The sequence below is a fragment of the Dendrobates tinctorius genome, unplaced genomic scaffold, assembly GCF_039654945.1.
Source record: "Dendrobates tinctorius isolate UK_male_01 unplaced genomic scaffold, ASM3965494v1 ptg000103l, whole genome shotgun sequence".
In the NCBI taxonomy this organism is placed as follows: Eukaryota; Metazoa; Chordata; class Amphibia; order Anura; family Dendrobatidae; genus Dendrobates; species Dendrobates tinctorius.
The window spans coordinates 6,901,463-6,916,601 of NW_027361771.1; the positions used below are offsets into that span (position 1 = coordinate 6,901,463).

Genomic DNA, 15,139 nt, shown 5'->3' on the forward strand with positions numbered 1-15,139 from the left:
AAAAGAACTGGATCGGAGTACTACAACTATAAAAAGTACTTCTCTACAGTACTTGTAACAACCCTGCTGGCATCACTACATGGCCTCCCATCCCCGCACACCAACTTACTTTCTGCTTCAAGCCATGCTGTGAAATCTGTCTGTTGCCAGCCCTGAGCTCCATGTGCTATGCCTCTTGTTTTCCTGCTTGCTCTCCATGTTTCCTGACTGTGTGTATAGGGGGGCGGCGCCTGAACTCTCTGGTTCTTATGCAGTCAGGGTGCACCTGGGTAATCTGTCCCTGACCAATCACCTGGAGCCCTTGACTATTTAGTTTCACCACTCCCACTGAAACATTGCCTGTGCAATGTCTAAACTCAGTTAGCTCCTTGCTGCTGAGCCAGCCAGGCCCTGTCTTGCCTTCTCTGAAGGCTCTTACTGCGTACTCTTGTGTCTTGGTACCTTGCCTAGCATTTCTCTGTCCGCCTGCCAGGAGGCAGAATATCCTGGCCCTTGAGTCTTGGTCCTTGTGTCTTTTTGTCTCTGTCCGAACTCAGTCTTACCTTGTCTATCAGTTTCCCTTTCTCCTTGTCTGTGGCTCCCTTCCTTGCTGTGTCTTTCCTTGTGTCCTCCCTGTCTGTGCATCTGCACTCTAGCCGCTCTGTCTGCACTGCTCCATTCCTGCTGCCACTGCAGAACCTCTTGCTGCAGCTTCTCTCCACAGACCTTGTGGTTCAGCTTTGCTCCATTCCTGCTGCTGCAGAACCCCTTGCTGCAGCTTCTCTCCACAGACCTTGAGGTTCTGCTTTGCTCCAGTCCTGCTGCTGCAGAACCCCTTGCTGCAGCTTCTCTCCACAGACCTTGTGGTTCTGCTTTGCTCCAGTCCTGCTGCCGCTGCAGAACCTCTTGCTGCAGCTTCTCTCCACAGACCTTGTGGTTCTGCTTTGCTCTACTCCTGCTGCTGCTGCAGAACCTATTTGTGCAGCTTCTCTCTCCACTCCTGCCTTCACCTGCACCTCCTGTGTGAACAGGTCCAAACCTGTTCCTTCTTATTTCACTCTTGCCTGCCTGCATCCATACCTGCACCTCCTGTGTGAACAGGTCCAAACCTGTTCCTTCATATTCCCTGCCTGCCTGCATCCATACCTGCTGTGTGAAGAGGTCCCTACCTGTCCTGTGTCTCCAAGCCGTGCCCGCCTGTCCTGTGTCTCCAAGCCGTGCCCGCCTGTCCTGTGTCTCCAAGCCGTGCCCGCCTGTCCTGTGTCTCCAAGCCGTGCCCGCCTGTCCTGTGTCTCCAAGCCGTGCCCGCCTGTCCTGTGTCTCCAAGCCGTGCCCGCCTGTCCTGTGTCTCCAAGCCGTGCCCGCCTGTCCTGTGTCTCCAAGCCGTGCCCGCCTGTCCTGTGTCTCCAAGCCGTGCCCGCCTGTCCTGTGTCTCAGTCTGCCTGTCAGTCACATCTGTCCAAGTGACTTGTCTCCAAGTGGGATCAGCAGCCACAGCCAGACACCACCCTGGAGTGGCACCCGACAGCTATCTGCCGCACAAGCCTGACCTCACCATCAGAGGCTCCAGTGAAGACCAAGGTAGCTGTCGCAGTCACGCCCCTTCCAGGGTAGTCTGGTCTGTGGCACAGTGGGGCCACAACCCCCGGTTCGCGCCATTCAGCCTAGGCGCGAGCGTGACAGTACTCATGGCCATTTTGGATGCAGACTGTATGTTTGTAGCAGTGGACATTGGGGCATTTGGCCGTGGAAATGACTCCCAGGCCTTTAAGAACTCAGACATGGGCCGGAGATTGTATGGCAACCAATTTAATTTTCCCATGCCATGGCCTCTTCCCAACACCAAAGCTCCGCCACAGCCCTTTGTAATGGTTGGGGATGAGGCATTCCAGATGTCCCAAAACATGCTCAAGCCCTACTATAGCCGGGACTTGGACCACACAAAAAGAATTTTTAATTACAGGCTGACCAGGGCCAGAAGAACTGTTGAGTGTGCATTCTCGCCACAGCCATTAATCTAAAACTGGAAACAGTGGATTAGGTGGTGAAGGCCTGTGTGGTTCTACATAATTTTGTCATGGCTAGAGAGCACCCAAACTTAGATCTTGATGATGTTGCTCCTAACCCATTGCCTGAATTTACTCAGCACCCTCTCAGGTCATCGGTTGAAGTAGGCCAAAAGAGGGACCAATTTGCGGCCTACTTCATCTTGGATGTAGGTCGGGTGGAATAGCAAGATCAAATGGTGTAAAAAAAAATTTCTTGTTGTTGGGTTAATAAAACAATGTTTTAATACCTGTACTGAGTGCATTTTGTATTTTTACACTCCCAATAGTGTTATCAACTCGCCAGGTGTACCAGTGTTTTTTTTTTTGACAACACATATCTCCAACACTGACACAAGAAACATGTCTCAGTAATGGAGATATCTGGTGTCAAAAACAATAATCTATATGACTTGTATTTTCCACACCAGTCTCTACATTCTTGTAATATTGCACAGACTGAATTCAGCAGGGTTCCCCAACTCCAGTCCTCAAGGACCACCAACAGATAATGTTGTAAGTAATTCCATTGCTCCGTTGATAACTGCTTCACATGAGCAAAAAAAATGGAATTCCTTACATGATCTGTTGGTGGACCTTGAGGACTGGAGTTGGGGAACCCTGCTGGATCCAGTCTGTGCAATATTAGAAGAATGTAGAGACTGGTGTGGAAAATACAAGTCATATAGATTGTTTGTTTTGACAACACATGCCTCCAAGACTGACACAAGAAACATGTCTCAGTAATGGAGATATCTGGTGTCAAAAACGCTAAGTGTACGGCGCAGTGTGTGTACGGCGCAGTGTGTGTAGTCGGCGATTGACACAGTAATCAATCCAAATTTTTTGAAAGCAGAATTGCACATTTATTTTTCCACAAAAAAAAAAAAGATTTTATTAGGAATGACGTTTGGGGGAAGATTGGGATACTTTGGGGTTGTGGATAGACGAGGAATGGCTGGAGGTTGAGGAACGGGTTCTAGGAGAAGGGGCGACGAAAGTACTAGGGGAAGGGAGCTCTGGAATGGACATGGAGGCAGGTTGAGACACGTTAGGAGGAGAGGGTGGATGGACAAACAAAGTTTTTTGTTTTTTTTTCTTTGGCGCAGGAGTATCCTGCCTGGCCCGACTTCCACCGTGTGACCGCCTTACTTTGCTCGACCGCTTGGAGATGGTGGACCGTGGCGTTGACCTGTAAAAGATGGAATGTGGGTCACCACTCTGCTGCTCTGTGGTGGCGGTGCTCCTAGAAGGAGTCAAAGTTGTGTCGGTGCTCATAGAAGTGGCGGCGGTGGAGGTGATACGAGGAGACAAACTCGTGGCGGTGCTCAAAGAAGTGGCGGTGATCCTTGGAGACAAAGTCGTGTCGGTGCTCCTAGAAGGAGGCTGCGTGTCGTTGATCTGAGCAGGAGAAGTTCTGGCGGGACTCCTAGGAGGAGAATTGGTGGCGGTGCTCCTTTGATAAGGAGTGGTGGCGGTGCTCCTTTGATGAGGAGTGCTGGCGGTGCTCCTTTGATGAGGAGTGCTGGCGGTGCTCCTTTGATGAGGAGTGCTGATGGTGCTCCTTTGATGAGGAGAGCTGGCTGTGCTCCTTTGATGAGGAGTGCTGGCTGTGCTCCTTTGATGAGAAGTGCTGGCTGTGCTCCTTTGATGAGGAGTGCTGGCTGTGCTCCTTTGATGAGGAGTGCTGGCTGTGCTCCTTTGATGAGGAGTGCTGGCTGTGCCCCTTTGATGAGGAGTGCTGGCTGTGCCCCTTTGATGAGGAGTGCTGGCTGTGCCCCTTTGATGAGGAGTGCTGGCTGTGCCCCTTTGATGAGGAGTGCTGGCTGTGCCCCTTTGATGAGGAGTGCTGGCGGTGCTCCTTTGATGATGCTGACTGGTGGTGTCGGTGGCCCAAGCAGGTGCTGTGGTGGTGTTGCTCCAAGCAGGTGGTGCAGTGGCGGTGGTGGTGCTCCATACAGGAGCAACGCTTGCCATAGTGGTGGTGGCGGAGGAGTGTCCGGCAGCACTCGGACTTGGGGTGGTGTAGTGGTGTCTGGCTTGGCTTGGAATGCAGGTGGCCGTGCGGTGGTATGCAGCAGAAGTCGGTAGGGAGGTGTAGCGAGTCAGCGGTGGCACTGTTGGAAATGACACCACTGACTGCTGCAAATACCGATTCTGCTGCATAGCCTGCAAGTAAGCAGTGTTGCAGGCCTGTAACACACTCTGCTGTTGCTCAGAACTAAGTTGTTCCGCCATGCCCTGTTCAATTTTACTGAAAAAATGGTGCGCTGGTCTTTTGAGGTCGGCCTCCAGACGGTCAAGGCGCTGGTTGACAGAGTGGAAGCGGTGTTCCATGTGGTTAAAACCGCGTTCCATCAGGGAAAAACCGCTTTCCACTCTGCCGGACAGCGCCTTGAGGCTGGCCTGAAAGGCCTCGCTCAAGTTCATGAACTCGGGCATGACAGGCCTGTCCAAGGCCCTCTGCCGCTGGCGGGTAGTGCCCGCATAACCAGTGGCAGAGACCTGGGACAAGGGAACACCTGATTGACCAGCTTCCTGGTCACCAGCTGTCTGTGTTGCTGACCTGCAAGATGCTTCCTGGCTGTCGGATGGCTGAGACGGGTCCGAGGTCGACCGATGAAGGACCGCTCCAGGGACAGGTTGCAGGGTGCTGCTCCAAGTGCTGTGGAAAGAAAGGGAAAACATTACTATCATGCATTAACAAGAAGCATCAGCTGTGGAATAGAAAAGCACATGGTAATAAAAAAATAAAAAAAAGAATAATAATACTTACGCTCTGCTGGCAAGGACCGGTATCAGGAAAGTCAACTCGCGATGATAGCGGTACTTCTGTGCCTTGCCACTGAACCACTGCAAACCTGTCCCTCAGCACGAACATCAGTGTTGAAGCGGTCCTTCATCGAGCGCCAGCCAACGTGTGCAGACTTTGTTCACTGTTGGAAAAACAAAGAAAAAACATCAGACTATGCACTGAAGGCAACATAATTATCAGCACACACACCTGATAGAACTTCGCAAACAGTCAATGCGGCAGCACAAAATAATTCTATACACAATGCAGTCACTGTTGATCCTGAGGACACTGTTATGTTTCCTGCTAGAATATAGCAGCAAACACAACAGCATCATCAGGAGCAAGAGTGAAAGCAGGATCAATACTGCAGTTCAATACACAAAGCAATCATTGTTTTTACAGAAGGCATTGGTGTGTTTGATGCAAGAATATATCTTGCCACAAACACACCTGTACCATCAGGACCAAAAATCAATGCAGCTTCAAGACAGCAGTTCAATACACAAAGCAATCACTGTTTTCCAGAAGGCATTGGTGTGTTTGATGCAAGAATATATCTTGCCACAAACACACCTGTACCATCTGGACCAAAAATCAATGCAGCTTCAAGACAGCAGTTCAATACACAAAGCAATCACTGTTTTCCAGAAGGCATTGGTGTGTTTGATGCAAGAATATATCTTGCCACAAACACACCTGTACCGTCTGGACCAAAAATCAATGCAGCTTCAAGACAGCAGTTTAATACACAAAGCAATCACTGTTTTCCAGAAGGCATTGGTGTGTTTGATGCAAGAATATATCTTGCCACAAACGCACCTGTACCATCTGGACCAAAAATCAATGCAGCTTCAAGACAGCAGTTCAATACACAAAGCAATCACTGTTTTCCAGAAAGCATTGGTGTGTTTGATGCAAGAATATATCTTGCCACAAACACACCTGTACCATCAGGACCAAAAATCAATGCAGCTTCAAGACAGCAGTTCAATACACAAAGCATTCACTGTTGATCATGAGGGGACTGATGTTTGATGCAAGAATATATCTTTCAACAAACACACCAGTACCTTCAAGACCAAGAGTCAATACAGCATCACAGAGCAGCTTTATACTTACTTTTTTGAAGTAGGAGAGGCGCTGTCACAGCCATCCATCATCGCTGCGGCCACCTCATTCCAGAGCTGCCAGGTCACCACTGTTTCTTTGTACTGCTTGTCACGGCTGTCCCACAACGGGATCCGCTCCTCAACAAGGCGGATCAGGTGCTCGTTGTCGATGTAAAATTCTTCGTCATCCCGTTGTGGTACCTAAAAAAAAAAATTAGAATCTTTGTAATTTTGGAGAATGAAAAAGTTAGAAAAATAAACAGAGAAGAAGATGAAAATAAAGACAGAAAAAAAAAAAAAGCAAAGACTATATATTAACATTGCGTCTCTTCGCCACGACTTGGCTATGCTGCTCCTGCTCAGACTGCTCCCGCACTTCACCTTCACTGGCCGTGTCCGATGTCTGTAAAGAAAAAAATATTATTACACATTTCTAGAGGCAGCAGCTAAACTTACCCAAAGGCAGCAATATCCTCTCCTTACGATCAGCTTGGGCCAGCTCTTGCCGAGATGGCAAATAGACCGATCCAGAAGAAGACATGCTGAAATTTAAACAAAAAATACATTAGTACATAAATTGTACAGGACACACACACATTATGTTGAAGAATACTCACATTTTGGCTGCTGAAGCTTGAATCCAAGGCTCTTGTCTGGTCTTCTATTCAAGGCTGTCTGTAGCTGCTCTTCTCTTGCTCTCTGTAGCTGCTCTTATCTTCAAGGCTGTAGTGGTGTGTCCCTGAAGACACCTTCTTTTATCAACACTCCTCCCAAACAATGTTGCTTGTTTAGGGGGAGGTTTAAACAACTGTCTAGACTTTACTCAAATCGCGTGCGAGCACAAAGCGCTGACGTGCGCGCATCCAAGCGCACGCCAGTGACCCCATAGACTGTAATGCTATTTTTGGGCGCACACGTGCGCGCGCGATTTTTTTAACGTTGTAGGCGGAACAAAGAATGCAACAAGTAGCGTACGGCGCATCTGGGCGCACACCTGGAAAACGCGCAGCGCACACTAAACGCTGATGAACGCGTGCAATCGCAAGACCCTGCGACCACCATGTTACAGATAGGGAACATTGCACGTGCGCCCGATAGCGCACGATGCGCTGCGCGATAAAGTGCTAGTGTGAAACCAGCCTCAGTCTCTTTAAGGTAGGTACTTGAACCTGCACTGTGATGGCTTGCACTATATACAGGGCTACCACTAGGAATTTCAGGGCCCCATACTGGCAAAATTTTTGGGCCCCCTTGAGTCTCTGCCCAGGCTCCACCCCAGCCCCGCCTCCACCCCTCGAACTGTCCACAGTCCCACCGCTCTCTCTTGGAAAAACTCCACTTCTCACCAATCACACATTAACAATTCCCATCTCCAGATCACACATATAGCCGGCAGGTTTTGTTTCGGCCAAAAGATTTTGTTAAGCCGCCACCATAACACGGTAGACACTTTTGGCCAAGCTCTACTCTACTGTAACCTATTAAACATTTGATAAAATATGCAATACTATTTAGGTAAATTTTTATTTTTCAATTTTTAAAATGACCACACAAAAGGGACAAATACCACCATACCATGACCAGACACCATATAACCACCACATAGTAACCTATAATACCACATACAAAGAACAAATACTGCCACACCATGTCCAGACAATATATTACCACCACATAAAGACCTATAATACCACATACAAGGAACAAATACTGCCACACCATGTCCAGACCACATATTACCACCACAGTGACCAAAAAATATCACATACAAGGGACAAATACCACCGCACCATGACCAGACCACATATTACCACCACAGTGACCGAATAATACCACATACAAGGGACAAATACCACTACACCATGGCCGGACAATATATTACCACAACTTTGTGACTGAATACTACAATACTGATCAGTAATAAAAAAAAACACAATACTAATATCACCATATGTGCCATTATACACAGGAGATCTGTACTTAGAATGCAGTGTCAGTGTAAAGGTAATACAGTGATCACTGGTGACATTGTACACAGGACAGCTGTATATGGTATACAGTGTATAGTGTCATTGTATAGGTAACACACTGACTCACCAGTGACATCTCTAGGTGAACTCTTTCATCTACATCCAGCACAGATTGCCGTTACTTCTTCCAGCCAGGGCTCGTCTCTGCAGGAAAAAAACAGTTATCTAGCGCACCGCTTGCAGAACACATTAGGCTAGTTTCACACTAGCATTAGGAGGCGCAGCGCAGGGCCGCCGCTAAGCTCCGCCCCTGGCCGCGCCTCCTCCGGTCAGCTCCTCCTATGTGCGCATGACGCTGCATGCGACCAGCGTACCCTATATTTAGCGTTGGGTGTGCTGGCCGTGCGCTGGTATGGTTTTGCCGGCGCATGCGCCCTTTTTGCGCTGCGCTCAGTGCATAAAAATGCAACATGGTGCATTTGGCGCACGTCGGCACAGCAATATTCAGCCGTCTGGTGAACATGTGGGGGCGTCCGGAAACCGATTTTTTTGGCACATGCCAGAACCGCAAAGTGGAGAACTTCTGCTCCCTAAACCCAAGAGAAAATCATCAGGCAGTAGACACCTTTCGGATCAAATGGGACTTTACCCTGGCCTATGCCTTCCCCCCGGTCTGTCTAATACCAGCGGTTCTCAGGAAGATCAGGCAGGACAGGGCAAGAGTAGTGCTCATAGCCCCTTTTAACCTAAGAGGTCCTGTTTTTTTTGACTCAGGAACATGTGGGTCCTTCCAGAGAGGCCGGACCTTCTAGCTCAAGGGCCCTTGTTCCATCCTTGGGTGACTGGGCTGCACTTAGCGTAGATCTCTTTTAAACCAAGTATTTTACTTTTTTTACATATACTGTATGTTACATCCAATTGCAAAATGAAAAAAAACACAAACAAAAGGATGCAAACGTATGACAATCGTGTAACAGGCCCTCTTTAATTCTCACGATGATCTGCGGTGAACTTGGCGAGCTGAAGTGCAGTGAACTCAGTGACTTTTTCACACGGTGCTGAGGTCACCGTAGTTCAGCCTGGCTGGGAACGCAGCCCCGGTGATTGGCAGTAACCTCGACGATGTCACCGCCGGTCACTGATGCTGCACTCGCAGCACTTCAGTCACCAGTGGTTCTCAGGGTGGACGGTCTCATCTTGGCACTGTCGAGTTGAAAGCTATATATCCCCAAATATGGATTACGGCGTGGGACAGAACGTCAGACAGGTGAGGGATATTATTTTTTTATTTTTGTTTTGTACTCTTTGGCCCATCGGTGAAAAAATACTGTTGTCACGCTGCTGCAATGCAGGTAGGTGAAGGCTTCACTAGATGGCAGTAGAGTGGAAGCAGGACTGCACCTAAACAGAGTTGGCCTGCAGTGCAGCAGTGAGGCTACCACAGGTGGCATCAGTATATTCAAACAAGCCGGATCAGATCCTATACTGTAGCGCAGTACCAAAAGAGTAAGCAAACTAACTTTCAGAGGCAAACCAGGGGATAGTAACGATCAGGAGCAGATAAGACAGAAGCAGGTCAGGTACAAGCCAAGTCAAAACCAGGGAGTCGGCACACTAAAGGGAAACACTGAATCGAGACGGGAATAGAGGAAAACAGAGACACGGGTTCAGACACCAAACGTAGCAGGAAAAATCAGAGCAATCGCAGTCAGCTACAGAAGCCCTAGTCAAAAACTATAACTGACCGCCTGCAGGAAGCAGTGGCGATAAATAGCCAACCTGAACCCAGCCTGAGGCTGGGAAAGGTTAACTCTTGACATGACCAGACCGAGAAAAAGGGAAAATAGGACTCAAAACCCGTTCTGGATCATGACAGTACCCTCCTCTCAAGGGGGGCCACCAGACCCCCAGGTTTCCCAAGATACCACGCTTGAACGCCCGAACCAATCGATCGTCATGAACTGATCACGCCGGGACCCAGGATCGATCCTCAGGACCGTAACCCTTCCAATGGACCAAATACTGCAGAGAACTACAGACCATGCGCGAATCCACAATGCATTCCACCTCATACTCCATCTGCCCGTCCACAGAAACCGGAGGTGGAGGGGATGGAGACACATCAGAGGAAGGTACAAATGACTTCAGGAGAGACTTATGGAACACATTGGGGATCCGAAGCGACAGAGGCATAAGCGAAAGGCAACTGTATTGACAACCTCAATTACCTCATAAGGACCTATGAACCTGGGACCTAGCTTAGCGGAAGGAACTTTCAGCCGAATGTTCTTGGAAGACAACCATACTTTATCTCCCACCAGGGATATAGGTCCTGTAGATCGTCGTTTATCCGCAAACACTTTATGTTTGCCCTGAGCTTCCCCAAAGTTCTTCTGGACCTCCCTCCATACCTCCCTCAACCGTTGAATGGCCAAATCAGCTCCTGGACATCCCGAGTCCATCCTGGAAAACTCACCAAAATGGGGGTGAAAGCCATAATTACAAAAGAACGCAGAGGTGCCCGTGGACTGATTAATACGATTATTAAAGGCAAACTCAGCCACTGGTAACAAAGAACACCAATCATCCTGCTGGGACGTGGAAAGACACCGCAAAATTTGTTCAAGAGACTGATTGGTCCTCTCTGTCTGACCGTTGGTTTCGGAATGATAGGCCGAGGAGAAGGCCAAACTAATACCTAACCTTTTACAAAAAGCCCTCCAGAATTTGGACACAAATTGTACCTCCCATCTGAAACCACACTCAAAGGCACACCATGCAATCTCACCATGTGCCCAACAAACAACCTAGAAAGTGTTTCAGCATTAGGTAGTCCCGCCAAAGGAACAAAATGCACCTGTTTACTGAATCTATCCACCACCATCCAGACCGCAGTTTTGCCATTGGAAGGAAGGAGATCAGTGATAAAGTCCATGGACAAATGAGTCCAAGGTCTATCCAAAATTGGCAATGGCACCAATTCCCTGGCCGGCCAGTTATGGGAAGCTTTAGCATGAGTAAAAGTATCACACGAAGAAACAAACACGGCAACATCAGAAGCAATAGAGGACCACCAAAACAGCCTAGTAATAGCTCTATGGGTGGCCGAGATTCCAGGAAGCCCACTAAGAGCAGAATCGTGGAACTCTTCGAGCACCCTCAATCGGTACTGAACCAGGACAAAGAGCTTGTTGTCAGGCAATGACGGAGGAGCAAGAGATTGAGCCTAACGAATCTCCCGCTCCAATTCTGAGGACACTACTGCCATGACCATCCCGTGCTGAAGAATGGAGGAAGGAGGTTCGGGAGGTGATATCAGATCCAAACTGCGAGATAAGGCATCCGCCTTGACATTCTTGGAACAAGGCAGAAAAGTGATAGAAAAATTAAAGCGTGAAAAAAAAGGCGACCACCTAGCCTGTCTGGTAGTCAAACGTTTGCCCGACTCAATATAAAACAGATTCTTGTCGTCCGTAATCACCATAATCTGATGGACAGCCCCCTCTAAAAAGTGCCTCCATTCATCAAAGGCCAACTTGATAGCTAAAAGCTCCCGATTCGCAACAGCATAACTCCTCTCAGCGGGAGAGAATTTTTTTGAGAAGAAGCCACAGGGCCTAAAGTTAGTCAAAGTGGCGGGTCTTTGGGACAACACCGCCCCCACCTCCACCTCAACGATGAACGGATCAGGCTGGACCAAGACAGGAGCAGACATAAAGCATTTTTTTAATAAAGCAAATCTCGCCACAGCCGGAGCTGACCAGTGTGATGGACACCGTATCAGACTCACCACCAGAGGCTGTACGTGTCCAGGAATGTGCTGGGGAACCCCGGGGGGTCCTGCAGAGACGTGTGACCGCGGTTGGTAGTGTGTGCTGCAGGTGAACAGGACCTGCAGCACGTGACCACCGGGGGAGTGGCTGGAGGCGGAGCAAGGTCCTGGTCTGCCGGGGACGATGGCAGGACAGGCAAGTCTGTAGGAGTGTCAAAACTAGCCGAGGTCAGAAGCCAGAGGAGAGCACGGTAACCAAAGGTACAGACGAGTAGAGTGGTCAGAGACAAGCCGGGGTCAGAATACAGAGGACGGCGCAGTACCAGAAGGACATGTAAGAGGGAAGTCAGGGGACGTATCCGAGGTCAAAACCAAGATTGTAGCAGACAGTACAGAGTCAACAGGCAGATAGCAAATGAGGAACAGACCGGGTCATTCACAGGCAAACCTACAAAGACAGGCAATGCGCACAGAAATACAGGGGTCAGCTGCCCAGCCGAGAATGGACGTATAACTGACAACCAGCACAGGGGCGGGTTGCTAGAGTCCTCCCCCAACCAAAGAGAGGCCACATAGTATTAACCCTAGAAGTACTGCCAAAGGACTCCTGGACAAACAATGACAACCAGTTTTTGAGATAAGCCCCCTTACAAGTCAGATCCGTGATGGACTTGACCACCTGTGAAAACCCCTTAATGAATTTCCTATAATAGTTTGCAAACCCCCAAAAAACGTTGAAGACCCTTTAAGTCTCTGGGTTGCACCCAATCCACAATGGCCCATACCTTCCCAGGGTCCATACAGAACTGCTCGCCAGACAGAATAAACCCCAGAAAGGACAATTCTTGGACAAAGATTGAGCATTTTTCAGGTTTCACAAAAGGCAAGCTCTCTTGTAACCTCTGGAGAACTGCACGTAGATGATCCATTTGGACTTGTTTGTTAGATGAAAACACAAGGATATTGTCTAAATACACCACCATAAAGCTCCAAATAAATCAGAAAATACATGGTTGATAAAATTCTGAAACACAGCTGGCGCATTATTGAGACCAAAGGGCATAACCATAATCTCAAATAACCCTTCAGAAGTGAGAAATGTCGTTTTCCACTCATCCCCCTCCTGAAGACGGATTAGATTATATGCTCCCCTGAGGTCCAATTTAGAAAACCATTTAGCCCCCGACAATGAGGAAAAAGGTACCTGAGAATCTGGGTGACCTCCTTCGACAATCACCCAGACTCAGCCGCTTGTTAGTCGGTGGGCAGGTAGAGCAGTCCTTTTTCCAATGTCTGGGATCTCCGCAGTAAAAACACAGATTTCCTTCACGTCACCGTCTCCTCTACTTCTCCTTGAGGTTGGTGGCCCCCACCTCCATAGGTTCAGACGGTGGCAAAACAATAAGATTAGCAGGGAGCAACGGAACCTCACGCTGTGTAACACCTCTCTCCCGCAGTCTCCGATCCATATGGATAGCCTGAGTCATAGCCTGCTCCAATGAGCTGGGTGGTGGATGGAGATCCAGAGCATCCTTCAAGTGATCCAACAGTTCTCTCCTGAACTGACATCTTAGCACAGAGTCATTCCAGGACATCTCAGTGGAACATCGACGAAACTCTGAGCAGTACCATTTGGCCGAGAGCTTACCCTGAAAAAGACGCATGATTGTGTCCTCTGCCACTCAGACCCGGTCAGGCTCATAAAAAATCAGTCCTAAGGCCTCAAAGAACCTATCCATAGACACATGTTCAGGGGCAGAAGCAGGTAAAGAGAAAGAACGATTGAGATCCTATCAGGAAAACTGTAACTGATAAAGCTCACTCAGTACACATGTCCCGCTATGTCCCAGACGAGCAGCTGGGCAGCACACAGAAAGCTTACCAGGACGGGGTACAACCACTGACGTGCAGGACCTGCGGCACGTGACCGCAGGGGGTGGAACTGGGGCGGAGCCAGCTGCAACATTCCCAGAGAAGATAGCGGAGAACGGCGGATGCCAACAGAACAGGAGTAGATCAGGAGAGCTGAGGTCAATACCGAGAGGACAGCGAGGTACAAGAGCGAGGTACAAAAGAGGAGTCAAATACAAGCCAAGTGCCAAAAACAATAGAGGGCAGCAGAAGTACCAGGGGAACAGGCAAAACGGGCAGTCAGGACGGAGCAGAAGTCAGAAACCAGGCAAATGAATGAGCAGTACCGAATCAATAGACAAAAGCCAAAACGGGGAAACAAATCGGGTCAGTAACTGGATAACATACAAAGAACAGGCACAAGGCACAAGCACACAAGGGTCAAACTACTCAGCTGAGGGCAGAAGTATAACTGACAAAGACCGGAGCCCAGCTGAGGCTATTTAAAGCCCTCTCATAGCCAGAGAGAGGCCAAAAAGCCTTAAACCCTGAGGTACTAGCCAAAACTTCCAAACTATGACAGTATCCCCCTCTCAACAGGGGGCCACTGGACCCCCAGGCTTCTCAGGGGTCTGGCATGAAAGGCCCGAACCAGACAGCGTGTACAGAGTGGGCAGGAACCCACGACCGATCTTCTGGACCATATCCCTTCCAATGAACTAGATACTGCAAGGAGCGACGTACCAGATGAGAATCCACAATGTGTCCAACCTCATACTCCATATGACCCTCAACCAACACTGGAGGGAGAGCTGACCCAGAGTCCTCCTCAACCGCCACCAAGGGTTTCAGAAGAGATTTATTAAATACATTAGCAATCTTAAAAGAGGCTGGGAGACGTAACCTATATGCTACAGGATTGACCTCCTCCACAAGTTCATAAGACCCAATAAACTTAGGACCCAACTTGGACGACAGAATCTTAAGGTTGATATTCCGTGTGGAAAGCCAAACCTTCTCCCCAACCCGAAACGCATGACCCAAAACTCTTTTCTTGTCAACGAAGAATTTATACCTCCCCTGAGCCTTGGAGATATTAAGACTGACCTCAGCCCACAGATTTTTTAAACGTCGTACAGACCCCTCCACCCCAGGGCAACCAGAATCTAGGCGGGAAAACTCCCCAAAATGTGGGCTAAACCCATAGTTGACCAGAAATGGGAACATACCAGTGGACCTACTCACATGATTGTTAAAGGCGAACTCTGCCAAAGGCAATGCATCAGACCGGTCATCCTGCCTAACTGAGGCCATACACCTAAGAATCTGTTCTAGGGACTGATTGGTGCATTCTGTCTGACCATTACTCTCAGGATGGTACGCAGAAGAGAAAGACAAAGAAATACCCAGTTTCTTACAAAATGCCATCCAAAACATGGCCACAAACTGCACACCTCTGTAAGACACCACATTCAAGGGTACCCCATGCAAGCGAACCACATGTAACACAAACAACTTAGACAAGGTTTTAGCTGAGAACAGTGTAGGTAAGGGTACAAAATGGGCTTGTTTAGAAAACCTGTCCACCACCACCCATATCACAGTATTACCCCTGG

At 48.8% G+C, this 15,139-nt stretch overlaps 1 protein-coding gene across 1 annotated transcript; it reads right to left on the reverse strand.

Annotated features, from left to right (window-relative positions):
• Positions 1-4,565: 4,565 nt before the first annotated feature.
• Positions 4,566-10,362, reverse strand: LOC141099842 (uncharacterized). Its single transcript, XM_073587883.1, has 7 exons — positions 10,129-10,362; positions 6,548-6,635; positions 6,414-6,472; positions 6,250-6,333; positions 5,941-6,131; positions 4,801-4,960; positions 4,566-4,689 (listed from the first exon to the last, which is right to left on the reverse strand). Exons 1-6 carry the CDS (start codon positions 10,360-10,362, stop codon positions 4,924-4,926), a joined length of 693 nt encoding a protein of 230 aa, XP_073443984.1. The 3' UTR covers positions 4,566-4,689; positions 4,801-4,923.
• Positions 10,363-15,139: the final 4,777 nt, after the last annotated feature.

Coding starts and splice junctions, on each gene's coding strand:
- LOC141099842 (XM_073587883.1), bottom strand. CDS start 10,362: ATGGACTCGGGATGTCCAGGAGCTGATTTGGCCATTCAACGGTTGAGG. Junction 6,473..6,547: donor CAAGCTTCAGCAGCCAAAAT/GTGAGTATTCTT, acceptor TTTAAATTTCAG/CATGTCTTCTTCTGGATCGG. Junction 4,961..5,940: donor GCCTCTCCTACTTCAAAAAA/GTAAGTATAAAG, acceptor TTTTTCCAACAG/TGAACAAAGTCTGCACACGT.